Source organism: Mauremys mutica, chromosome 4 (assembly GCF_020497125.1).
Source record: "Mauremys mutica isolate MM-2020 ecotype Southern chromosome 4, ASM2049712v1, whole genome shotgun sequence".
NCBI lineage: Eukaryota > Metazoa > Chordata > Testudines > Geoemydidae > Mauremys > Mauremys mutica.
Genome location: NC_059075.1, coordinates 80,672,708 through 80,699,038, shown reverse-complemented (window position 1 = coordinate 80,699,038; position 26,331 = coordinate 80,672,708). Strand labels below are relative to the sequence as shown.

The following is a 26,331-nucleotide window of genomic DNA, read 5'->3' as shown; positions in this document are numbered from 1 at the left end:
TCTGGACTATACACAGCAGAGTAAGCAGGAGCAGGACCCTTCCTTAAGCCCTGGCATGGTTAATAGGACCACATGTCTCGGTGCCCAGGAGTATGTAGGTGCAGCATGTCTGCCCCCTCTTTCTCTCCCACTGATGAGGTGAGCGGGAAGGAATGGGTGGGGAATGAGCAGAAACTTAACTCCATCTCCATTTGCTGGCCAGTATAGCTGAGGTGGCATGCTGGGGGAGGTTTGTAATTTAGTGCTTTTAAAGGTTACTCTCCCCTGGACAAAGAGGAAGCAGGGAGAGAATTATGACTCGGGGAGGGAATTATGACTCACAGGCATGTCAATGTTCCCAAGGGATTCTCCTCAACTGGTGCAGTTTACGACCCCCAAGACTCCTTGTTTAGTTCTGTCCCTACAGTTACAACTTAGAACAAAGTGCCCAAGAAAGAGTGCCCAGCAGACTTAAATTCTTTGTCTCCATGGACCAGATAAAGCAGGTGCACCAGCTGTTCAAGCTTCCCCCATGCATAGGATATTTGGGGAATTTACAGAGTCTAACAAATGATCAAGACATTGTTACTATTAATGTCTCAGCCTTTCTATAAGGTTGCCAATTAGTGATAATTGTGATGGTTGGATCTGTGATGTGGGCACATGGGCAGTAGGAACTGTACTGAGACCATCAGATTTGTATCACTTAGGCCAACAAACAGCCAGCAAGTGGTAGCCACTTTTGGTGATGTACTGCGTAGGCCAAATTTGGACTCCAGAACTGATCAGACCAACCCAGCTACCCACTGACTGTCACTGAAAAGCAAGAGCTGGTATGTTATCAATATAAGTTTCAACAGGAAACAAGTTTCTTTACCTAAGACATTCATTCCATCTTTAAACTCCAGCCCCTTTTTAATGATCAGCTGGGCTTCTGGTGGTGCTTCAGCCATCGTCTCGTTCATCAGAGCAAAGACAGAGTCAGTGACGTTAGGTGATTCTTCAGTTTGTGGGGGCACCAGCACTTTCTTAGTGACAGTTTGGATCTGAAGGAGTTACAAGATGGGATGAGAATGGAATCACAACTGGATTTAATACATATGGAGGATCAGAGAATAAATAATACTCCCCTTTCCAAATAACCCCGGGCAGTGCAGTGTTTAGAGGATCAGACCATGCAATCCAACACCTCTAACCCCTCTTCCAAAAATGTTAGTTTATAATAGTTCCAAGTGTAATTAAGTCCTGGGATCCTATTCCAAAACAGCAGCATAATGAGGATGGCAAACACCCTCTTCTTAATTGTTAATCCATAACATCTTACATATATGCCCTTTCATTCAGAAGGATCAAAAAGTGCTTCATGCAGTGTATTCTGTACATACCTTTGGAGTGGGTGATAGCAGCAATTCTGCATCAACAACGGTACACAACAAAGACTTTTACCCGGGGGGCGGGGGCACCTCTGATCATGGACCAGCTACCATGATCGTTTAGTTCAAAAACATGTTCTGATATTTCTAACACATCTCCTCCCATCATGTGACTCGTTCCTTTCTAGATTGGTTCAAAGTTCCTATCTATGAGAGTTCAAATAAAACTGGTATACACAGAGACCTCCTGGCACAGACATCTTACCACAGCTACCTGGAAAAGCATCTGCTATTTCTATATGCAGCGATAGTAGGATCTCATTAATGATAGCACTCAGAAAAAACCTTGGCACGTAACAGCTGGATAAGTTACTGTGAAATTAAAGTATTAGGGATACAGAGCCTTTCTGCACCTTAACCTGTTAAATTGTACCTGCAGCTTGTTGGGAGGGCTTATGTGGGATATATTGTGGATGATGCCCAGACTCAAAGTTTAAGATCCTGTTTAAAAATGTGCCTCCTCTAAATCTAGAAAATAAAAATACTCAGCTAGAAAAGAACACTGACAATGTGTGAGAAAGTCTTCAGCAATCCTGAAGCCAGCCAACATTTGTTTTTCATCTGATTTCATTTTTATCTTGGGAATTTTATCATCCTGTGATTTTTATGTGAAATGGATGTAATGTCAAAGCTGTGTACAGCTACAGAAACAAATAGGGGGTGTTGATTCTGAGCACTCACAGCTCCCACTGGAGTCAATGAAAGCTGAAGATCCTCAGCCCTTCCCAGGATCAGACCCATAATTGAAGTCAGCTCCTCATCACTAGTAAAGTGCAGGTTCAGATAAGCATCTTGAAAGTAAAAAAATGCTTATCTGGACATTAGTATTCATTCTAGATCACACGTTTAGGTTAAATGGTGTAACACTTTTCAGAAGTACATAAACTCACAAACTAAGCATGGGTGAGTAGAGAAATAATGAGTTTCATTACAGGAAAATGAGGGTTACAAATCAAACTGTTTTTAAATCCAAAAAAATAATTCAAGAGGTTCACAAAAGTCTCAAACTCCACCAGGTTCAACTCTCCAACCAAGCTGTACTTTGCATGCAACCTGGGTCCCTTTACTGTCATCTACCTGGCAGCAAGGGAAACTCTCTCTCTCCCTGGTAGATCATTGCAATTCAGTGCCACTGCCATTAACATTACAAAATAATTCTAAAATACCTGGCTGGAGCTCTGCAAAAAGACTTCTTGCCTCCAAGGCCACCAGGACATGTTAAATGGCCACTAAGCTATTCCTGATAACCATAGGAAGGGAAAGCAGCCTTTGATACCACCCAGACCAGGTGAGGAGGGGAAAGGACTCCAACCTCCCCGGGTACCAAGAGGGAAAACAGGTAGAGGCACACTCCAAAAGCCAGTATGTGAGGGGTTACAGCTGAATAGTAAAAGGGGTGTGGCTTTATGACAGAAGCTTTGGTGGAGGCTAGTTTGCAATTTGTTCAGATAAAATATGGGAACACTAAAAAGCTCATTTGGGTCCCCATCTGAAGCCTATTTAAGCCACTGGGAGTCTGTCTATTGACTTTGGTAGGCTTTGGACGGGGCCCATATGGGGCAATGTTAAAAAAGGGTCAGCGTGATAACTGAGCCATAGGTGGCAAGATGAACTGTGGACACTAGCCATTAACACTATGCCCACTGAACAAGTCCAAGAAAAGTGTTGGATATTAGCAGCTTAATTCACCCTTGCTCTTTTTCCCACTCATTCCCTGTCCCTACCTATGGATATTTGATCCATTTTCTACAGATCAAGGGCTGAATTCTCTTCCTCTCTATGATACAAGTAGGAGCAAAAGGGGAAAAACAGAACCCCGCTTATTTTATGAGGACACTTCTCAATTTTCAAATAAAACATTGTGGTTTTTAGCCAGCCATGATCTGGCCACATGACCTCTATCCCCAGGATGATTTGGGAATATTCTGAACATATTCTTTTTAAAACTCTGTGTTTTTATGTGAGAGTGTAGGGAAGAAATAAAGCTCTCTGGGTCCTTTTGGCAGCTTAAGTCTGCCCCTCTCTGTGTTGTCACTTTACTTCTCACCTAACCCTCCCACCTGTAGCCACAGCTCCAGTTAACATTCTATTTCAAGTAGTACCATTTAGGAACATCTAATAATAGGTTTGGCAACAAATCTTGTTTGGGTCAACAAAAATAGGCTACATGATTGCCAAACAATTTAACTTTAGGAAAAAGCATCTCACTCACAAGAAAACTGCTGACAGAGGAACTGGGAAACATGTGTTCTTTGTAAGCATTTCCTTTATCTCTTACCAATGCTGTATTAACTTAGTGCTGGTGAAAAGTGATTAGGCGCTGAAGTATTTAACTCCAGAATAGGCAACAGCAGTGTAAATCTCCTCCCCTCTCAGCCACTGCCCCCACAAGATGCCTTACATCTGACCTCATGGCAATTCAGCTATTTGGCTCCATTATCCATATAGATCTTGGTCTCCAGACAGACAGTGAACTTGCTGTATGGGACAGTTGGTTTTGTGATGTGGACACCTGATCACTAGGAACTGGCCTGAAACCACCACAGAGGGCACTGGACAACCATCAGATCAGTCCCTTAGCACCTGGGCTGAATTCAAATTCAACCAGCAGCTGAGAGGTGAAATGTTTAATGATTCATCAACCAGCCAGAACCCAGCATCTTAATAGAGCATTAAATATTGTACATCTTAATAGAGCATTAAATATTGTACATGAAGAATGAGGTGATTTTAAAAGATTACTTAATAGTTAACTGAAAAGACCTTTTTCAGAGAATTGATTCAAATAAAAATGCTCAAGAACTGAAATCAGTAACAAAGTTACTACATAGTAAAAGAAAACAGTTACCATATAAACTATTTCCCTTTTTAATTTACCTGCCCAAAACTATAGTCCTGTATTCGCCCCATCAGTAATTTAATGCCACTCACTAGGTGAAAGACAGAACTCTGAACACATATCTTGGAATGTAAAAAGGTCTTCGCATTTAAAAAGAATGTTGTGAGGTATAGGAGTATTTACCTGCTGGAAGCATGCTTGGACTAGATTTTCAGGGAACAGGTTCCGGATGAGATCCAAGAAAGCATCCAAACTGGATACTTCATCATTTTTCTTTCCTTCTCCCAACTGCTTCTTGAGTTTTGGATTTCCTGGGTGAATGGCTAAAACCAGAATCACCCCTAGCACAGCAGCAATGATAGTAGTGGACATGTAATAGACCATGGCTCTTGTGCCCAATCGGCCACTAGCTTTAGCATCCAAACCTGACAGTCCTGCGTTTAAAGAAATATGCAGTGGGACTAGTTATTACACAGTTCATCAAATTATCACAAACCACCCGGAGACTCTGCCTATAGTTATTTCCATTTTTAGTGACTATCTTGAGATGTTTTTCCTCCCTTAGGAATTCTTCACAATGTAGATAGTGCCCTGAAGAACCTCCAATTTTTCTCCCATCTGAACAACAGATGTTTAAAGCTCCTGCTACCTGTGGAGAAATGGCTAAGACTGAATTCAACTGAATCCCTAATTGAGGGGTGTTATTGAGAAACACTAATCATGTTCATTACGGCAACGCAAACCTTGTAGTGATGTCCTTTTGCCCTTTATTTCCTGGAAGCTGGTCATTTCAAGGATGGCACACAACTTTGAGCAATCCGTGCTGTCCAGACCTGTGCTGCCATTGATACAAATCCCACTTTAGGATGTGGGTAAGACAGTATATTAGGAAAATGGTGACATTCAAGAGGGTAGCACGTGCTTATTTGGACATAAATTTGTTAGCAGCATCAACTACTGAAATCAATGAAGTTACACCAGAAATGGACTTGACCCATGAAATTTGAATCAGCTATTATTAATTGCAAAAGATTCACTGCATCACATAATTATTCTTCCCTTCTCACTAAAGATGAACCATGTAGTGTCTTTAGCTAGTATTTTAAAGCATTTATTGCTAATAGAGCTCACCTGTGATTAAACTGGATATAATTAAAGGTAGGATCAACATTTTTAACATCCTCATAAGGATATCTCCTGGGAAGGCTATTAACATGATGATGTCAGGATCAATAGGAGTTGCCAGGCGAAGAAGACCCCCACACACTGCACCCATGATGACACCTGAAAGGAGAAATAAAAAGGAAGGGCGGGGAAAGGAATCATAGAGTCATAGAAGTGTAGTACTGGAAGGGACCTCAACAGGTCATCTAGTCCAGTCCCCTGCACTCAAGGAAGGACTATGTAATAATGAGGCCATTCATGACAGGTGTATGTCTAACTGTTCTTAAAAACCTCCAGTGACAGAGATTCCAGAACCTCCCAAGGCAATTTATTCCAGTGCTTAACTACCCTGACAGGAAGTTTTTCCTAATGTCCAACCTAAACCTCGCTTGCTACAATTTAAGCCCGTTGCTTCTTGTCTTATTCTCTGAGGTTAACAAGAACAATTTTTCACCCTCTTTCTTGTAACAATATTTTATATACTTGAGAATTGTTACCATGTCCCCCCTCAGTCTTCTCTTTTCCAGACTAAACAAATCCAGTTATTTCAATCTTTCCTCATAGGTCATGTTTTCTAGACTTTTAATCATTTTTGTTGCTTTCCTCTGGACTTTCTTCAATTTGTGCACATCTTTCCTGAAACATGGTGCCCAGAACTGGATACAATACTCCAGTTGAGGCCTTACCAGAGTGGAGTACAGTGGAAACTTCAATCTTTATTCAATACACCAAAGAACAATCTTGAAGAAAAATGGTTTCAGAATGATCCTATTACATTCTGTCCAGTGTTCTCTTTCATCTGACAACCCCACAGTAATTTGCAAATATTAATTAAGTCTTACAATGCCCTCAGAGGAAGGTAAGTGTAATTAGTATAATCACTGTGCAGATGGCTGAACTGAGGCACAGAGAGGTGAAGTGAGTTACTCAAGACTATACTGACAGTCAAAGCCAAATACAATCAGTAGAAAAGCCAGAAATAGAACCCATCAGTCCTGAGTACCAGTCCTCTGCTTTCACCACTAGAACAGCATCATTTCTAAACCCCAATGGTATTAGTCTTACCAAGCATATATTTTGCTTTGAGCTCTCTTCCTATAGAAGAATTGGCAAACAATATCACAGCTCAGAGATAGATCTGATGGGAAAACTAGAAAGATTTAGTGATGAATATACATTTCAACATGTTGTTACCAATATATTTAATACTAACATTGCGTTCTCTGAATGGATTGCTATTAGTATCCAGTTCACAGACACACAATAGATCAGAAAAGACCTAATAGATTACCCCGTCAGGACTGTTCCCTACAGTGGAGTACAATACAGTACACCTTTTCATCTATTCCAATCTAAAATTGCTAAGGCAATGGGGCTGCCACTATTCCCCTTAAGAGACTTCCGTAATCCTGCACATGTCACGGTTAGATAACATTTTTCAATATACAGCCTAAACCTTTGATTGCTGAATTTCATCCCATTGTTCTTAGTCTCACTATCTTAGATCATCTTATACAATTCCTTTGATTAGTTATTACTATTATTTATTTGTATTGCAATATTATCTTGGAGCCCTAGTCAGGGACCAGCACCCCATTTTTTCTAGGTGCTATGTAAACAGAATAAAAAGACAGTCCCTGCCCCAAATAGCTTACAATCTAAGTACAGCATTTACATCTTTAAAATACTTGAATTTCCCTTTGCACTGTTACTGAGTGTTTTCATCTCAGCTGTCTCGGTCTTTCTGATCTCAGGCCTCGTGTACAATCTCCGTTGTAATAAGATACCACAAGACTATCTGAATTGTGCTTTGAAAGTATTGCTGGAATAACTTATGGTTCTATGGTGATATCAGGTTGGTTCAATGAGAAATAAACTTATTTTATCATTGTGATCCTCTTGGGAAGTGAATCAGGCATCTTTGAGGGACTGGTCCAAGCCCAAACTACTTGTCCAATTTCAGCTATGGGAAGGTTAAAAGTTGTACTACTTTTGAACTAAAGCTGCAGTTGGTCATTTAAGCTATGGCAAAATGGACTGGGTCTGTGAAATTACCGCATTTGAAAAAAAGGAGTGGAAAAGGGGCCAGTGAACCACAAAAAGATGTCAAACTGATCCATATTTGGAGGGTGCTTTAACCAGAAAGCACTTTATCAAACTAGGTCACTGAACTCAATGTCTGTGGCAAGGGAGACATAGGAGATAAAGCTTGAGTCTCAGAGAGGCTGAGTGGAGGAAAGTGTAAAGGGTCAGGTAAAAGGGTTTGTTTTTATATTTTCAAAAAGATTGAAAAAAGAGAAAATCTCCATTTTCTTTAGTGGTGGTGAAAGACATCACTTAAGTCCTATTACATCCACAAAACACATGCAGCATGGACATCAGCTCTGCAGGATTCCTCCATGCTACTACTCCATCCATGTGCCTTTTCCCTGAACTGACTGAACCATGCTTACAGGGGGAAAGGGTAAGTTCAGTCTCCGTTGCCCATTCATTGCTTGGCTGCCCAGCTGAGATTGCCTACAAGTTTGCCATTGCTGAACACAGGTACAGTCTGTGGTGTAAGATGGACAAACACAAAGAAACACAGGATGCATACAAGCAGAGTATATCTTACCAAATACAGTAAGAGACAGGAGCAGGTTTTTTCTGAGTGATTGGAAGAATCGCAGACATATATTCTTGGGCCTTGGCTCCACAGGGCTCAGGTGGCTTTGATGCATCCGCACTTCTACCTGCTTAGGCATATTGTTGGCGCTAGAAGAAAAATGAATACCAGGTAAGAAGCTATAGTATCAGGTGCCAGAAGCGGGAGAAATCAGTTGAACTTTAAATGTACCACTGTCACATGTGTCTGGGGACTCTTATTCTCATAGCAAGATAGGGAACGTCCCAGCCTTTGCACAACCAATTCAGCTGAGGTGGTAGTCCTGTATTGTCAAGAAAGTTCCATACAAACGTGGCCAAATGCATAACAGCTAAAGTGCTAAGGATCCTGTGGCACCTTATAGACTAACAGACGTTTTGCAGCATGAGCTTTTGTGGGTGAATAGTGCTGTGGCATCCCCAGTGGGGAAGCGGGGAAAGGCCTAAGCTCTGTCTATGGTGCCCTGTGATGTGCAGTGCCCAAGCAGCAGGGCTCTCAGTGTGCAGGGCGGATCCAGGTGAATGACCACAAAGAGAAGCATGCTGAGCAGTGATCCCCACAGTGGTGGCAGACAGCTGCAGCACATGCTCTCTCTTGGAGGATGTGGGGCCCTATATAACTGTCTGGGAGGAAGTTGCAAACTAGCTTTGTTGCGTCTGTGCTCAAAGGATAAGTAGCAACATCCTGCCCAGGCTTCCAAATGGCTATGCTAGAGAGCATCCGTGCAAAAGACAAGACAGCATTTAGCCCTAAAAATATTCTAATTAAAAGCTAGGTCTACATAGGATATTCTTGCACCATATGCAAAGTTGGTGCAGTGCCAGAGCTACTGACAGTGAGTCAGATTCCCCTTTCTGCTCTGGCCATTTTGCACTGTCCAAGTGATGCTAAGTGCCTGGATCCTTGTGGAGACTTTCTGTGGTAGGTAAAGCTAGCACAGCCAGCACAGGAAATGTGTCAGGGAGGCAGGTGGAATGCCAAAGTGGGGGATCATGGTGGAGGAGAGCATTGTCATACCCATGCTCCACTGGTGTAAAGTCCCTTCCAGCACTCTACCTAATGCCAGGTCAGGCGGCACCATATCAGAGAGCTGCAACTGATTCCCTCAGGCCCCCAGCTCTTCTCTTTTCCAGCTCAGGCATGGGAAAGAACTGAGCCAAAAATGCCTTTTATTTATCCAACATTTTAAAAAGTCAATTCTTTGTGCACTATAGCCCTTATTCTGCCACCCCTGCTCACAGTGAGTGGTACCTTACACACTGAGAGGCCCACTGAAATCAATAGGCCTACTCATGTAGTACAGGTACTCCTACTCAAGATAAGAAGAGCAGATCATCATAATGGGTCCCGTTCTGCCCTCAGTTAGATTTGTGCATCTTCCACTGATTTCCATAGAAGTTCCATACACTGGCATGAGAGCAGAATTTGTATAGGCATTAAGTCCCAGGTCACTCTGGAAGGCTAAATATCATTTACAAGGTAGAAATGGAGCCCCAGAAATGATACAAACAAATAACTCAGTCAGTTAGTCATCAGTCCATGTCAAAGCAAATGCCATGAGTCATAGAGAGAACAGATGTTTGGTTCCCAAGTAACTGCAGAAAGATTACAAAAGTTGAACACTGCACTTGAGTCATGATTTTATCATGTGCTACACAATCTATATTTTGTACTGAGATGTGGTGTACTGTATGCAGCACACTGAAAACACTGGAGCAATATTTTCTCTGTCTGACCTGTGGATAAATATCTCACTGCCAACAGCAATGTTAAAAATTCAAATGTTTAGATCAGGGGCAGGCAAACTTTTTGGCCTGAGGGCCGCATCGGGTTTCAGAAATTGTATGGAGGGCTGGTTAGGGGAGGCTGTGCCTCCCCAAACAGCCAGACATGGCTCGGCCCCCACCCCCCCTGCTTCTCGCCCCCTGATGGCCCCCACCCCAGGACTCCTGCCCCATCCAACACCCCTATTCCCTGACAGCCCCCCCCGGGACCCCTACCCCATCCACACACACCCCGCTCCCTGTCCCCTGACTGCCCACAGAACCCCCACCCCTGACTGCCCCCCGCCACTCCATCCAACCCCTCCTCCCATTCCTGACTGCCCCCCCGGACCCTTGCCCCATCCAACCACCCATTCTCCTTGTCCTCTGGCCGCCCCTGGAATCCCTGTCGCTGACTGCCCCCTGCCTCCCCATCCAACCCCCGCCCCCTTCCTGACCAGCCCCTGCCTCCATTCAACCCCCCATTTCCCTGCCCTCTGACCATCCCGACGTCTATCCACCCCTCCACCCCCTGACCACCACCCTGAACTCCCCTGCCCTCTATCCATCCCCCCCCCCCGTTCCCTGCTCCCTTACCGCACTGCCTGGAGCACCGATGGCTGGCGGCGCTACAGCCACACTGCCCAGAGCACCAGGACAGGCGCCCAGCTGGAATCATCCACACCACCACACAGCACAGAGCCTCAGATCAGGCCGGGCTCTGCAGCTGCGCTGCCCGAGGGACTCGCAGCCCTGCTGCCCAGAGCATTGCGCCGGCGGCGCGGTGAGCCGAGGCTGCGGGCGAACCTCCCAGGGCAGGAGCTCAGGGGCCAGGCAGGAGGGTCCCGTGGGCTGAATGTGGCCTGCGGGCTGTAGTTTGCCCACCTCTGGTTTAGATCATTATCCTTTGTGGCCCCATTTTATTACATGCCAGTTGTCATCTAGCACCACCACTTTCAACAGATATTTACAGCTAACAAATTTTAGCAACAATGATTGTTCTGCCTTATAAAAGATGTATTGGTTAGAATTTCCAGAGTCAATGCATGCTGCAGTCACACTTTTCACTCTCTAAGACCTAAAATATGTAAAGCTTGTCTTCTGAATGCATTGCAAAGGCCTCAAGAGGAGCACAAGACACCAAAGTGGGACTTGATCCTGCTGGTTACTGAGAACTCCTCTGAGGTGCTGAGTGCCCTCAAGTTTGCAATGATGTGGGGGATCTTTTCTTTTTGATCTTGCCTAAAGTTTCCTGTAACTTATCTGCAAGGTTTCACAGGAATATATAATGAGAGAACACGAGGTGTGGGGTAGATATTTGTCTAAAGTGGGTGACACATTCCATTTGGAGGTGCAGTGGAAACTAGAGATGACCCCTAATTGTAAAATTTGGGTCAGAATTTTCTCAGGGTGTTCACACTTGGAGTTTTGGTTCAAGCCCCTCTCTAGCTAAAAGCTGGTGATGTGCGTGAGTATTTGAAATTTGCAAGTACTGGCACACCTTCTTTCTCTAGCTTCTCTCAAATAGACAATTCTGGCATACCATCCCCTGAGAGCTAACAAGTTAGTGCAGGAACAGGAGGCTGGCCCTCTGCCTGGTACAGAACACAATGAATGCCCCAGCATGGTGGTACCGGCTACTATACTGAAATTTTTAATGAGACTTGAAACTGAGACAAAACTACTTATGATCAGCAAAGACCCACCAGAGCAGTTTGCATGATTTCAAAATCTCATAATTTCCTATGGGGTGGAAATTCTATTTTTTGTCCAGCTCTGACATATAAGAAGAGATGGACCCAAACTCTTACCCCAGGTGTAGGGCTGTTTCATTGTTGTGTAGGCTTCTGGGCTTGGGCTGGAACCTGGGCTCTAGAACTTGTGCGCATAGGCTCCAGCTTCCTCTGGGACTGGGAGAGGCTCACCCCAAGCCCTCACACCATCCCACCTCTTCCTGCCCCTGCTCTGACCCAAGCCTCACCTCCACTCCACTCCACTCCTTCCCCAAGTCCCCACCCCCGCCCCACCTCTTCCTGCCCTATCTCTTCCCTGCCTCTTCCTGTCCAGTTCTGCCCCCTCCCCTAAGTGCACCCCATCCCCGCTCCTCCCACCACCCCCAGAGCCTCCTACACACCACAAAACAGTGATTGCAGCAGGTGGTAGGTGCTAGGAGGGAAGGGGGGAGTTGATCTGTGGGGCTGCCGGTAGATGGGAGGCACTAGGGGGAAGGGGTAGCTGGCTGCCAGTGGGTGCTGAGCACCCGCTAATTTTTTTCTGTGGGTGCTCTAGCCCTGGAGCACCCACAGAGTTGGTGCCTATGCCTGTGGGATTTGCGGCATTAAGGACATTACCTACAGTAAATATAGGGCAGTATATAAAGCCTTATTGCAGATATGCAGGTAAATATGTTTACTTAGCTTAGGTAAATTGCAAATTTTAAATGGCGGTTTGTTTTACTTTCTGGTTCTTGAGCACTAATACACAAGTGCAAAAATGGTTTCTTGCTACCTTCCCATGTGGAAGGCTTCTATTTGCTCACTTTCAATTGTTTCTTTCCTTCTTGCATTTACATTAATGGGTATAAACTTAAACCTAGGGAAAAATTGCTTTTTCTGAGTCATCGAGCCATTACCAGCCCCACAAATTAAGGGATAACAAATTGCATGTTGCTGAGAGTGACAATTACCCTGTTCCCCAGTCATGGAGAAGGGTTCAGTTCCTCAAAAGTATTTATGTGCCTAGCTCCCAAGAATCTGAGCACTCATACAGATGGCAGAAACCTAGAGTGGACGCACATGGAGAAGAGTAAATTATAATGTAATTGAAGCCTATAAACCAAGATTGTGATGAGGCTAGTGAAACTAGATTCTGAGTGCTGGGTAAATTAGCAGGGGCTGCGTTTAATTTAAGGAGCTAGTTCACCTGGGTCAAGCAAGCAATCAAGTATAAAACTCAGCGCTGGGTGAGCATGACTGTACCTATTGAGTGCCTGGGGGAAAGGGCAGGTATCTGAGGGCTATAAGGGAAACAGAAAGCGTTTCAATAGCATGAATTATTGCTTTAGCATAGTGAAGGTTAGAAATAGCACAGGAGTCAACTGACTTTAGTGGGAGTATTGGTTGTAATGTTTTTGAAGCCTGGTAGCATAGACTTGCCTAAGGGCTTTACTACAACATTAGCTTTTCTCTGGAAAGGAAGATAGTAAAGAATATAGGGCTTACAGAATTTTGTAACCATTGATATTTCAACTAGCAGGCTGTTATGTTTATTCTCTAGAGGCCATTTGTGGATGATTTGGTATATTCCGTTGGACTCTGAACTAAAACAGCTCTTAGGTTAGATGACAATTAACAAAACTAGTGCCTGCGGATGCTGCCAAATCCTATACGTGTGATCCCTCAACTACAGCACTAGTCCAGGGCCCCTCATGCTTAAAAAAGAGCCTCGGGAGAGCCTTTCTTGAACCCCCACACTTCTACTGGCAAAACAAGACATATGAGAACAAGGAAAATTTTCCAGTATGTCTGGCTGAGAGGAGCGAAGTTATTGTGCACTCCTGCTCTGAAAAAAATCACTGTAAAAATGGCATTGTAGGGGCGTGTGTCTACTAGATCTTAGTGATTTCAGGCCAAACTTGATCAGTGGAGTTGCATGTGTGCTACCAAGGACTGAATTTGGCCTCCTATGATATTTATTAGTGGTACTAAGGCTCTTTCACACTTATCCGTATTTTGGCTTACAAATCCCAAGTGGAAAATAGAGGCTACAAGAGTAGAGCTCTAAAAGTGTGTGGAAGAATGAGTGAGGAAAAAAGTGACTCTGCTCTCAGGGTTTGAGGGAAGATGGCGAATTTCCATAACCAACAATAATGAGTGACTAAGAAATTAGGGCTCAAACACTACAAAGCCTGCTTATAATGCAGCTCCACTCTGTAGCTGAAAAAAAGTCCCAGACTGTCTTAATGCATTGCAAGGGGGTGGCCACAGTTCAGCTTCTTTAAAGAGATGTTCTGTGTCCAAATGTAATTTCACTATTGGAATGTATACCGCTGTCCTGTGTATCTTTTGCTTTAGATAAGTTTTGTATTACTTTATGACTTTTGGAAAATCCATTGGTGCATCCCCATGATCCTTGCAGGGGAAACTGAGCTGCAGAAATGCTATTGTGTCTGTGTAATCTATGCTGGATTTGACGATCACGGTTGCTATGTGTTGGCCAGTTATCAAACAGTGGATTATATATTGCTAAAGCACATGGGTCAGGTTTAAGCCATATGCCTCTTTGCAAATATCAAAAATAAAAACAAAATAAAAATCACTCACCAAAACAAAAGCAGAAGATAAGCATTAGTCTGCATTAAAGGATTTTTTAAAACCCCCTATGCCGTCACTGAAGACCTTGATTGAATTGCAACCTTATTCTGTATGCTATTCCTTGTTATGTTTATGAGAACAAATAAGTGATGGCCCAAATACAAACCTCTGTTAAATCACTTAACCCAGGGCTGGATCTGGCCCAGACGATGGCATTACTAGTGACACATTTTGAAACGTGACTTGTTTTTCATAGTGGGAAGAAGATCTGCTCTGTTTGGCTCAGCTTAGGAGCTTGTTCTTTCCTCTTGGTTTAATCTTTTCTACAAGCGTAATGTCCCGCATTTAAAGCAACTAACCTGTAGCACACACAGTGCACATGGGTGTTTCCAAGTGAACATGCAGTCATTTCCAAACTGAATTGCTACATCTGCTCACTCACCTTTTGTTTCCTATTGTTCCCCACAAAAAAATTAAAAACTTATTTGCAAAAAAGACTTTCACAATCCACTTGAGATGGCAAAGTTTGAAATGAAGCCCTGTTTGTTTAAACTCCTAGTGAAATTGGCAGGAGATTTCTGCTGAGCAAATAATTTCTTTAACAGGTTCTCCAGCTTTTGAACCTGGCAGGGAGAGCTTTGAACATCGTGAATAAAAGATTTTTAAGAGAATTCTTTTTAAAGAAACAGAGAAAAGGGATGCTTTGTATGATTGCTTGCTGGTGAGAGTGGCCTGGATGGGTTTGACTAGAAAATAGAGCACATTGGGATAGAATTTGGGAAGCAGTCTATGGCTATGTCTACAGAAGTTCCCACAGACCATTGAGGAAAAGGGAAGGTAGTAAGAAATTGCAGAAAGCTGGGAAGTATCTGATGCATTATCCTCATCACTGGCCAAGTGCCAATAACATAGCACACCACAGAGCAATGGGTCTGCAAGTGTCACACCATTGATTCATGACTCCTGATCCTTAATTTCAGGGCAATACTGAATATGCTGGAATCATTGTTTGTGCTTGTGGTGTTTAGCCATAACGGAGCTAATGATGGCATCTCTTAAAGGATTTGTGTGTAAGTTTCTGGCATGGCAAACCTCAGTAGAAGTGAACATTTTGTAGGGTTAGTTCCAAATGAACAAAACACAAATACCTAAGAACTTTACCGTACTGAAAATTGGCAATATGAAATGTGCCTGTTGTAGAACCATTTAAGAACTGATACATCCATGGTGTGTCTGCAAACTGTGGCCAATCCTAGAGTGGCCTTAACAAACAAATGAAGTATATTGTATGCTCCAGTCTCTGTGGTATGAATGAAAAGTGCTTTAATAGATGCCACCTACCTCTTTTACGAGACGAGAGAGTTGTACTATTTTTCACATACTGGTACCCATTGGCAAAGCTCCCATTGACTTTTAATGGTCCAAGATCAGGGGCCTCATGATTAACAAAGTATTTAGATGAACTTACAGAAGGTACACATGAGGGATCTATGCTCTTATCTGCTAGCATAACAGAGCCTTAAATGATCAATATTATAGTTAGTGGAACCATCTTTAGACTTCTACTTACTGAAGATCTCACCCTTGATAATTATTTAAAATCTTTAAATGTGACAGTGATATATATGTGTGAAACTCTGGGGATGCCCTGTTGTCATATCATCTTTTCACTCTTTGTCCTTGAACTTCATGCCAGAATATAGGAAATCCCAGTGTGATACTGCAAAGGTTTGCTCTGAACTCCAGGTCCTAAAGTGACTCTCAGTTCTGTTTTTTGTACAAGCAGGGTACAGAGCAAACTGTATGTTAAACCATGCTATGCAATAAATTGCAATAAAGTTTATGACATGTTTTATTTATCAGTGCATGTGTGGCATTCCCTTCTTACTGACATATTTATGATGAGGCTTTATAATAAATGGTGTAGAAAATTAGGCAACACTCTTCCACAAAAGATCAGGACCTAATGCTTATTTACTGTGGTAATTAATTTCAGAGAAGCAGCCGTGTTAATTTGTATCCGCAAAAAGAACAGGAGTACTTGTGGCACCTTAGAAACTAACACATTTATTTGAGCATAAGCTTTCATGGGCTACAGCTCACTTCATCAGACGCATAGAATGGAACGTATAGTAAGAAGATATATATATATACAGAGAACATGAAAAGGTGGAAGTTGCCATACCAACTCTAAGATGCTAATTAATTAAGATGAGCTATTATCAGCAGGAGAAAAAAAAACTTTTGTAGTGATAATCAAGATGGTCCATTTCAGACAGTTGACAAGAAGATGTGAGGATACTTACATAGGGAAATAGATTCAATTTGTGTAATGACCCAGCCACTCCCAGTCTCTATTCAAGTCCAAGTTAATGGTATCTAGTTTGCAAATTAATTCCAGTTCAGCAGTTTCTCGTTGGAGTCTGTTTTTGAAACTTTTCAGTTGCAAAATTGCCACCTTTAAGTCTGTTACTGAGTGATCAGAGAGGTTGAAGTGTTCTCCTACTGGTTTTTGTATGTTATGTACATTGGCCAAACCGGACAGTCTCTACGCAAAAGAATAAATGGACACAAATCTGACATCAGGAATCATCATGGCTGGGTCATTACCCAAATTGTAATGCCCAAGGGCTTTTTCTGCTCTAACCAACTGAAAGGACAGAAGTACATCCCTTCCTCTTACGTCCATCTTCCGCTTCCCTTATACACCACCCCTGAGCAGCCATGAGTCCAGCCAGGACCTATGATTAACCCTTAGCAAACAGCTGCACCTTTAAAATTCAAATAGGGCAACACTTCAGGGCATTTTTTTTGCTACTGGTATAATGCCCGAGAGAGCTGGACCTTTCATGTTTGGATATTTTGCTTTAAAACTTGCAAAGGTCACAGGTAGGATGAATTTTGGTTAGACTTCAGCTATATTCAGTGAAAGGGAACTTATTAATTAAAAATGCATTATATTCCATGTGGTTTCATCTGAGTGATGCTCATCAGTGAACCAACATCAAACATGGAATCCAATATCCAGCACTGTATCATTCCAGCCTAGGTTACTCATTATAAAGCTACTGCTGCTCAATGTTTCCTGGATGGGGTAAACTGTTTGACAGAAACTATTGTGGGTAGAATTGCAAACCATGCCCACTGAAGGGTTGCTGCTAAGAACTCCAGGTTTTCTAAGAGACAGGTCTGCCTCCCTGTGTGAAATAATGTCTAAATACAGATTAGTGAATTGAAGTGAAAGTCCCAAATTGCTTTTATGCACCCTAATGGACTTTTAATTCCTCTTAGGATGTAGGAAGTGATGAGCCCTCACTGGTTTCTAAGACTTCTTTTAAGGAATTCTTTAAAAAGTTCAAAGTTGATTTTATCTCTGAGTTTTGAGTTAACGGGTGTTTCAAATGGGTTCATCCAAATGCAATTGTCATATAGCCTAGCATGATGGACAGACAGCATTATTTTAATATCTATATTCTCTTTTGGTAAATCTAATTTAACTGCATAAATACTAACAACAATCTATTGCCTCTTCCCTAAAACCTGGTTTTTTTTTCTTGCCTATATAAGTGAAAACAGTACTGTTATAGTCAAAGCTAAACATGGATGTAATCACAATAGCCCTAAGACAATAGCCCTTTCACAGAGTTGTTTAGAGCCAAAGCATGCTCTTGTTAAAAGCCACATGGGTTAGGCTCTTAAAAAGCAAAAGAAACTTCATTATGAGAAACGCTGCCTTCCTGGAATATGTTAAAGGGATTACAGAAATTAAGTGTAGCATAATAGAATCTCTTGTGACAAATTATTTTAGGTCCTAAAGCTTAGCATGTGCTGTTTTATCTTTTTTGACAGCTGTTCCTTGGAGCAGTATTTATGATCACAGCGCAGCATGCTTTGATGAGTGCATGCCATCTGCTGGAACCAAAAAGGCTTTTTACAAAGGAAATTCTTAAATGCTCCACTAGTTTTGACCCAATGCAGGGCATTTTTTTCTGTCTAATTGTACTTTTTAATGGTCACATTTTCTATAAACTCCGTTCTGACACAACAGAATGGCAGCATATGCATTGCTGATCATGCTGGAAAAGGAGAGAAAAGAAGACTATCAAGATAGACAAAAATTTGTTTTGGGTAGCTGGGTGAGTGAGGTTGGGTATTCAGATAAATAGGTAGTCCAGGTGATCTATTTTTATCCATTCCTTCTGTTAGACATGTCAGAAATACATCCTCTAAGAACTGCAGGCTAACCGAGCAAAGGCATCAATATTTTAGACAGGAGTGTGTGAATACTGATGTGGAGTGAAAATCTTCCCTTGCATACGGGTGTAAAGTTTATGATTTTCTATATAACTGTATATGGATGGATGATGGTTGTTATTGTTACTCCTTTTTGGTTAACTAATATTTGGTGTGTTGTGCATTTTTTCTATTATGAGAAGAAATGGATATAGTCAGGTGTTTCTTTGATGCAATCCTCTTTACTTGGGCCTGGTCTACACTGGGGGGGTCGATCTAAGATATGCAATTTCAGCTACGAGAATAGCGTAGCTGAAGTCAACGTATCTTATATCGACTTAGAATCACTTACTTCACATCCTTGCGGAGCAGGATCGACGGATCTCGCTGTGGTGGAGTTCCGGAGTCAATGGCAGCGCGATCGGGAATCGATTTATCGTGTCTACACTAGATGCGATAAATCGATCCCCGATAGATGGATCACTACCCGCCGATCCAGCGGGTAGTGTAGACGTACCCTTACAAAGGTCATACACACAGTCCTGTTTCCATGAACACAGTAGGAATCAAATAACAGTTTCTTTGCTCACAATTCCAAGCCTCTTTCCAGGCAACACCCAAAAAACACTCTCTTAGCTTTACTCTCCTGCTACAAGTGCTTCTCTGTCTGTCGGGCTTCCTTGCTGCTTGCTTTGTGTGCTTCTGTGGAGTTTCTCCTGCTTTTGTCTCCTGTTCTCTGGCTGCTTCTTGCGCACACACACACAGTATGTTTTCACTGCACAGTTAACCTGGCTTTTTACCTTGGTTTTTAGCCCAAACATTCCTCCCATTCATACTGAAAAACCGCTTTCAGCTGATCTGGCTTACTTGGATGAGGGGTGGGTTTGAGTCCATGCTCTAAACTTACAAGCTTACAGCAGCACCACTCTACCAATGCAGCTGCACTGTTGTAAGAGCGCTTGTGTAGCCACTCTATGTTGACTGGAGAGAGTTCTCCCATCAACATAATAAAACCAGCTCAATGAGTGGCGGTAGCTATGTAGGTAGGAGAGTGTCCCCCGTCAGCATAGCACTGTGCACACGAGCGCTTATGCCGGCAAAACTTATGTCGCTCAGGGGTGTGGGTTTTTTTTCACATCCCTGAGCAACAAAAGTTTTGCCAACATAAGTGCCAGTGTAGATGTAACCTAAGGCTGGAACCTGCCCACTTTGCAGTGAGTTTCCAGGCAAAATTGCTTGAGTGATGATGGTCCTTCAATGCCCTTCTCACAATTCCCTTTGAAGGATAGACAACTTCTCCCACAGCTGACTAGGAAAGAATCCTAGAAGCTTGTCTGTACAAAGAACTATGGAATATGCCCCCAGCCAAGTGCAGAAACAGTGAGTACACAGTAACGCAGGCAAGGCTTTGCCGTGGGAATCCCAGACCTGGGATATGCTAACCCAGGGGTTCACACCCATACTGCCAATCACCTGAGCTAACTGTGTATTGAAGACATATCCCCAGGCACACAGCTGAAATCAAATCAGTGGTCCTGCCCCTGTGTTTAGCAGACCTCTGGAAACTCTTCTGACCGTATGGCTTAGCCACTGCCCAAAGTGGCATGTGGTCTAATCCTTGGGGTGGTTTTCCATTGTTGCAGCTATCGCTCAATAAAGGGGCATTTAATTGTTTCCTCATTTAGCCTGAATGGAAGGCAGCTATCACTCCCAAGAGCTTCAATGAGGTAGTGTGATTACCCAACTCCAGAATAACATTATACATTATTATGTATTATTTATGCAGTGCCTTACTTCTGCATGGAACACACGGCTAACAAAAAGAAAAGGGATCATGTTAAGAAGTAATGTGAAAGGCAGGATAAGGTATTAGACTCCCTTAGGCCTGGTCTACACTAGGAGGTTATGTCGAATTTAACAGCGTTAAATCGAATTAACCCTGCACCCGTCCACACAACGAAGCCTTTTTTGTCGACATAAAGGGCTCTTAAAATCGATTTCTGTACTCCTCCCCGACGAGGGGAGTAGCGCTAAATTCGACATGACCATGTCGAATTAGGGTAGGTGTGGATGGAATTTGACGCTAATAGCTCCGGGAGCTATCCCACACTGCACCACTCTGTTGACGCTCTGGACAGCAGTCCGAGCTCGGATGCTCTGACCAGCCACACAGGAAAAGCCCCGGGAAAATTTGAATTCCTTTTCCTGTCTGGCCAGTTTGAATCTCATGTCCTGTTTGGACATCATGGCGAGCTCAGCAGTACCGGCAACGATGCAGAGCTCTCCAGCAGAGGTGTCCATGCAATCTCAGTGTAGAAAGAGGGCCCCAGCATGGACTGATCGGGAAGTCTTGGATCAGATCACTGTGTGGGGCGATGAGTCTGTGCTTTTGGAGCTGCGCTCCAAAAAACGGAATGCGAAGATCTACGAGAAGATCTCCAAAGCCATGACAGACAGAGGATACAGCCGGGATGCAACGCAGTGCCGCGTGAAAATCAAGGAGCTGAGACAAGGCTACCAGAAGACCAAAGTGGCAAACGGACGCTCCGGATCCCAGCCCCAGACATGCCGCTTCTACGAGGCACTGCATGCCATTCTAGGTGTGGCCACCACCACTACCCCACCACTGATCGTGGACTCTGAGGATGGGATAGTGTCGACGGATGGTTCCTCAGAGATGTTCACGGACGGGGAAGATCAGGAAGGAGATGACGAGGACGAGGCAGTCGAAAGCGCTTACAACGCTGATTTCCCTGACAGCCAGGATCTCTTCATCACCCTCACGGAGATCCCCTATCAACCCTCCCCAGCCGTTAACCTGGACCCTGAATCAGGGGAAGGATCACTCGGTAACTGCTTTAAACATGTAAACATTTATTTCTAACAGAACAGGAATATTAACTATGCGAAAAGAAGGTCAATATGAACGTGGATAGAACAGAAATCCTCTTCGGAGATCTCCATGAAGCTCTCCTGGAGGTAATCGAAAATCCTCCGCATGAGGTTCCTGGGGAGAGCGGCCTTATTGGGTCCTCCGTGGTAGCACACTCTTCCGCGCCAGGCTATCCTCTGGTACTCTGGGATCATAGCATCGCAGAGCATGGCGGCATAGGGCCCTGGTTTTTGCTGGCTTTCACGCAGCATGCGGTCTTTATCAGTGGCAGTGATCCTCATCAGGGTGATGTCGCTCATGGTGACCTGCTTTGAATTAGGGGAATGTTAGGATTGGGACTGCTTGCCTGTTCCTTTACATAACTGTAACCGGCGGTTTACAGCCACGCGGTGGAGGCGGGACAGGGGCAGCATACTGGGATCTTTCCCGGGGACAGCCGCGAGGGGGTGGGACAGGGGCAGAGTGCATGCTTTCCGGATTGCCGGCAGCAGGAACTGGCCAACGCTAGGAGCATTGCTTTGACCGTGAAAGGCGGGCACTGCTATAAATTAAGTTTTAAGCAACCAAAAGTCTTCGGCTTACCATGTCTGCCTGCAGCACGAATTCTGCTGTCCTGCCCCGCTTGTCTGATCTCCACTGAAAGGCCCCAGGCACTGAATGCGAAGGCCAAAATGTCGACCTTGTCCTGAGTGCGCATGAGAGAGGTGCTGTGCATGGTCTTGTTCACAGAGACAGACTAGACTATGTTCATTGTTCGCAAAAATGTATCTTTGTAAGGAATTCACTCCCTTTTTCCCATCACACAGCTGCGGCTGTCTCCCGACCTACCCCGGCATCCCCTGGCGCAGATTAGGCGGCGAAAGAAAAGGACACGGGACGAGATGTTCAAAGAACTTATGGGCTGCTCCCGAGCCGAGGCGGCCCAGCAGACCCAGTGGAGGGAGAACATTTCTCAGTACCAGCGCTCACACAGCAAACGGGAGGACAGGTGGCGGCAGGAAGACCAGCAGGCGACTCAAACGCTGCTTGGACTAATGAGGGAGCAAACGGACACGCTCCGGCGCCTTGTGGATGTTCTGCAGGACCGGAAACAGGAGGACAGAGACCCACAGCAGTCTATCTCTAACCACCCTCCCCTGCCACAAAGTTCCATACCCCCCTCACCCAAAGTACCAAGAAGGAGGGGCAGCAGGGGCCGTGAAAACTGTCACTCCACCCCTGCACAGTGCTCAATTACAAGCAGGCTCTCATTCCCTAAATTTTGATAAGTCCTTTCCTTCCCGCCTCACCCAAGCCCCTGTCCCAGTTTCATCCCCTAACTGTGTAGTTGATAATAAAAAATACTTTTCTGTTAATTACTGTTTCCGTCATGTTCTTTTAGAGGAGACTGTGTCTGAAGTGGGGGAAGGGGGTTGGTAATTGGACAGGACAGTCACCTTTACCAGGGTACAGACACGGGGGCAGGTTCAGCAGCAGGTCACACACACAGTGCAGTCACTAGGCACACTGGTCAGTCTGGGAGGTGGTTTCCATGTTCTGTGTGGTGGGGGCTATGTGACTTTGTGGCGGGGGAGGGCGGTTAGAGATCTTATGCAGCGGTCCTTATCCTGGATCACAGAGCCACACAGCAGGGGATCTGTAACCGTCCTCCCCCGCCACAAAGTCACATAGCCCCCACACACAGAGCCCCGAAAAGGAGGGGTGGCAGGCTCCATTGAAACAATCAGTCTGCCACTGCAGACCGCTGTAGGAGCAGGATCCTGTCATTCCTCGAGTTTAGAAGCGGTCTTTACATCACTACACACCCTACCCACCACAGTCTGCGTCCCAGTTTCAACCCTTTACCGTGAAATCAGTAATAAAGAAAACGGTGTTAATTAACAAAGTTCCATGTATTTTATTTTTAAACGTGTGTTGGAAAGGGGGGAACGGGGTGAACGGGGTATGTAACTGCAGAGGATAGTCAACATTAACTGGGTAAAGAAACGGGGGCAGGTTCAGCTTCTCTGTAAACAAACTTAATAGTCACAGGTTACCCTGCTCCCTGAAGAACCTAGCTTTCAAAGCCTCCCGTATGCACAGCGCTTCCCGCTGGGCGCTTCTAATCGCATGGCTGTCTGGCTGGGCGTAATCAGCAGCCAGGCAATTTGCCTCAACCTCCCATCCCGCCATAAAGGTCTCCCCCTTGCTCTCACAGATATTGTGGAGCACACAGCAAGCTGCAATAACAATGGGGATATTGGTTTTGCTGAGATCTGAGCGAGTCAGTAAGCTTCTCCATCTCCCCTTGAGACGCCCGAAAGCACACTCCACCACCATTCTGCACTTGCTCAGCCGGTAGTTGAAGAGTTCCTTCTCACTGTCCAAGGCGCCTGTATAGGGCTTCATGAGCCCGGGCATTAGCGGGTAGGCTGGGTCCCCGAGGATCACTATAGGCATCTCCACATCCCCAACAGTTATTTTGTGGTCCGGGAAGAAAATACCTTCCTGCAGGCGTCTAAACAGACCAGAGTTCCTGAAAACATGTGCGTCATGAACCTTGCCCGGCCATCCGACGTTGATGTTGGTAAAACGTCCCCTATGGTCCACCAGTGCTTGCAGCACCATTGAAAAGTAGCCCTTTCGGTTAATATACTGGCTGGCCTGGTGGTCCGGTCCCAGGATAGGGATGTGAGTTCCATCTATAGCCCCACCGCAGTTTGGGAATCCCATCGCGGCGAAGTCATCTATGATGACCTGAACGTTTCCCAGGGTCACTACCTTTGAGAGAAGTTGCTCAACGATTGCGTTGGTTACTTGCATCACAGCAACCCCCACGGTAGATTTGCCCACGCCAAAGTGGTTCGCTACTGACCGGTAGCTGTCTGGCGTTGCAAGTTTCCAGAGGGCTATGGCCACTCACTTCTGCACAGTCAGGGCTGCTCGCATCCGGGTGTCCTTGCGCTTCAGGGCAGGGGACAGCAACTCACACAGTTCAAGGAAAGTTCCCTTACACATCCTAAAGTTTCGCAGCCACTGTGATTCATCCCAGACCTGCAGCACTATGTGTTCCCACCAGTCCGTGCTTGTTTCCCGGGCCCAGAATCGCCGTTCCACAGCATGAACATGACCCATTGCCACCATGATCTCCACGGCGCGGGGTACCGTGCTGTGTGAGAGGTCTGTGCCACTCTCTGACTTCATGTCCTCACCGCGCTGCCGTAGCCTCCTCGCCCGATTTCTCAGCATCTGACTGTGGAAAAAGGTGGACGATAAGGTGCGAGGAGTTGACAACGGCCATAAGTGCAGCGATGATCGCAGCGGGCTCCATGCTCGCGGTGCTGTGGTGTCCGCGCTGTCACTCACCAGAAAAGTGCGCGAACTGTTTGCCCGCCGGCGGGATTGACAGTTGAATGACGACAGTTACCCAAAACCACCCTTGACACATTTTTTCCCCCAGCAGGCATTGGGGGCTCGCCCCAGAATTCCAATGGGCAGCGGGGACTGTGGGAACTGTGGGATAGCTGCCCACAATGCACCGCTTCCAATGTCAACGCTTGCCCCGTTAGTGTGGACTCACAAAGTCGAATTACTGTCCTTAGTGTGGATACACACGTTTGACTTTGTAATATCGATTCCACAAATTCGATTTAAGTAGAATCGAACTACTCTGGTAGTGTAGACATACCCTTAGACCTGCTAACACTCACTCTACAAGAGAGAGTCTCTGTGTAACTTATATGCTGAGGAGGCAGGAAAAGGTTGTCTATTACAGTACAGGGCACGCTACTATTAAATACCAAAATTTTCCTGAAGTAGGAGAGAATTCCCAGCTTTGGTGGGAGCCAGATGATTTCTGGTATCAGCCTTCCCTAAATATCCATCCATAACCAGATATTTTTCTACAGCCCACAGAGCATTGTCCACATTCTCACTGTAAGAGGGTATGGGTGAGCACACTTCTTTCTGAATCTCTGACAGTATCATAAAACTACTGCAAACTTGGCAATCTTAGTCCAAGAAAAGCCTGGCGGTGCTTTTGCAACTCAGGATGGAGGCACACTGTCATAACTGCATGAGAAACTGTGCTTGGTGGCTGATCTTGTATCCCATATTACAGATAGCTCCTTAAACCATAGTACTGAGATGCAATAGCGAGATGCATAACTATGAGCTGCAATGATTGATTACATACACTGATATTCACACAATGCTGACTAAATTCCCAGTCCTGTCTCAGCATGGAATAAGATCTGTGGAAAACCTGGGATGGATTCTCTGGGCCAAGTTCTGTGTGTGTGTGTGTGTGTGTGTGTGTGTACATGCCGACACACACACGCCAGTATTTGATCAATGGATACCTTCAGATTAGTTTTGATAAATGTTATAAAAAGACTATGCATGAAGCACTGAAAACCTGCCTTATGTAATGACTATTCTAATTGCCACCACTTCATCATGAGGCTGAAATGTGACCCATGCACTGAACCAGCCATGGAGTAAATACATAAAGCTCAGAGCTCACTACAGCAGATGTCACAAACAGATGCATTTTCTTCTCTTCTGATCCCAAGTACTGTGAACTCTGCTGTTGCTGTAGCATGTTAGCTCTTCTGCTCTGACAGCATTTCAGCCCTGATGTAGCAAAGCACTTATGCGTGTGCTTTACTTTAAGGACATGCTTAAGTGGTTGGCTGAATTGGGGCCTTAACCAATGGAAACACATCGAGGTAAAAATAAGAATGTTTTGCAAAAGAAAAGACCTAGCATCCTTGTGCTAAAAAGGGCACAATTTAATAGCTGTTGAATTATTCACAAAATTACCAAGGAAAGCAGGCCTATAGCCAAGGACTGGACACACCTTCACCACTCTATTGAATGATAGCTAAAAACTTTGTGAGTCCTTCATGCTTGAAAGCCATAATACTGTGAACAATTGATGTATTGATTAGCTAGGTAACCATGAACCTTAGCAGGATAGGAACTAGGTTTTTGTTGTTTTTATATATAAGGCCATTATTTTGGTTATTTGAAAATGTTATTGTCTGAAAGAGGATATTTTTTAACAGTACTTAAAAATAGCAGTATCCA

At 44.5% G+C, this 26,331-nt stretch overlaps 1 protein-coding gene across 4 annotated transcripts in view; it reads right to left on the bottom strand.

The window, feature by feature from the left end:
- The window catches only part of SLC1A2 (solute carrier family 1 member 2), an 83,545-nt gene that overhangs the window by 41,992 nt on the left and 15,222 nt on the right, over positions 1 to 26,331 (bottom strand). For 3 of the 4 annotated variants that reach the window (XM_045015233.1, XR_006579087.1, XR_006579088.1), the window contains exons 2-5: positions 8,030 to 8,169; positions 5,383 to 5,535; positions 4,435 to 4,685; positions 857 to 1,025 (exon numbers count right to left, since the gene is read on the bottom strand). In XM_045015233.1, the coding sequence (XP_044871168.1) occupies positions 857 to 1,025; positions 4,435 to 4,685; positions 5,383 to 5,535; positions 8,030 to 8,169 (713 nt within the window). The remainder of the gene's footprint in view (positions 1 to 856; positions 1,026 to 4,434; positions 4,686 to 5,382; positions 5,536 to 8,029; positions 8,170 to 26,331) is intronic. The other variant, XM_045015234.1, reaches the window with a different exon arrangement.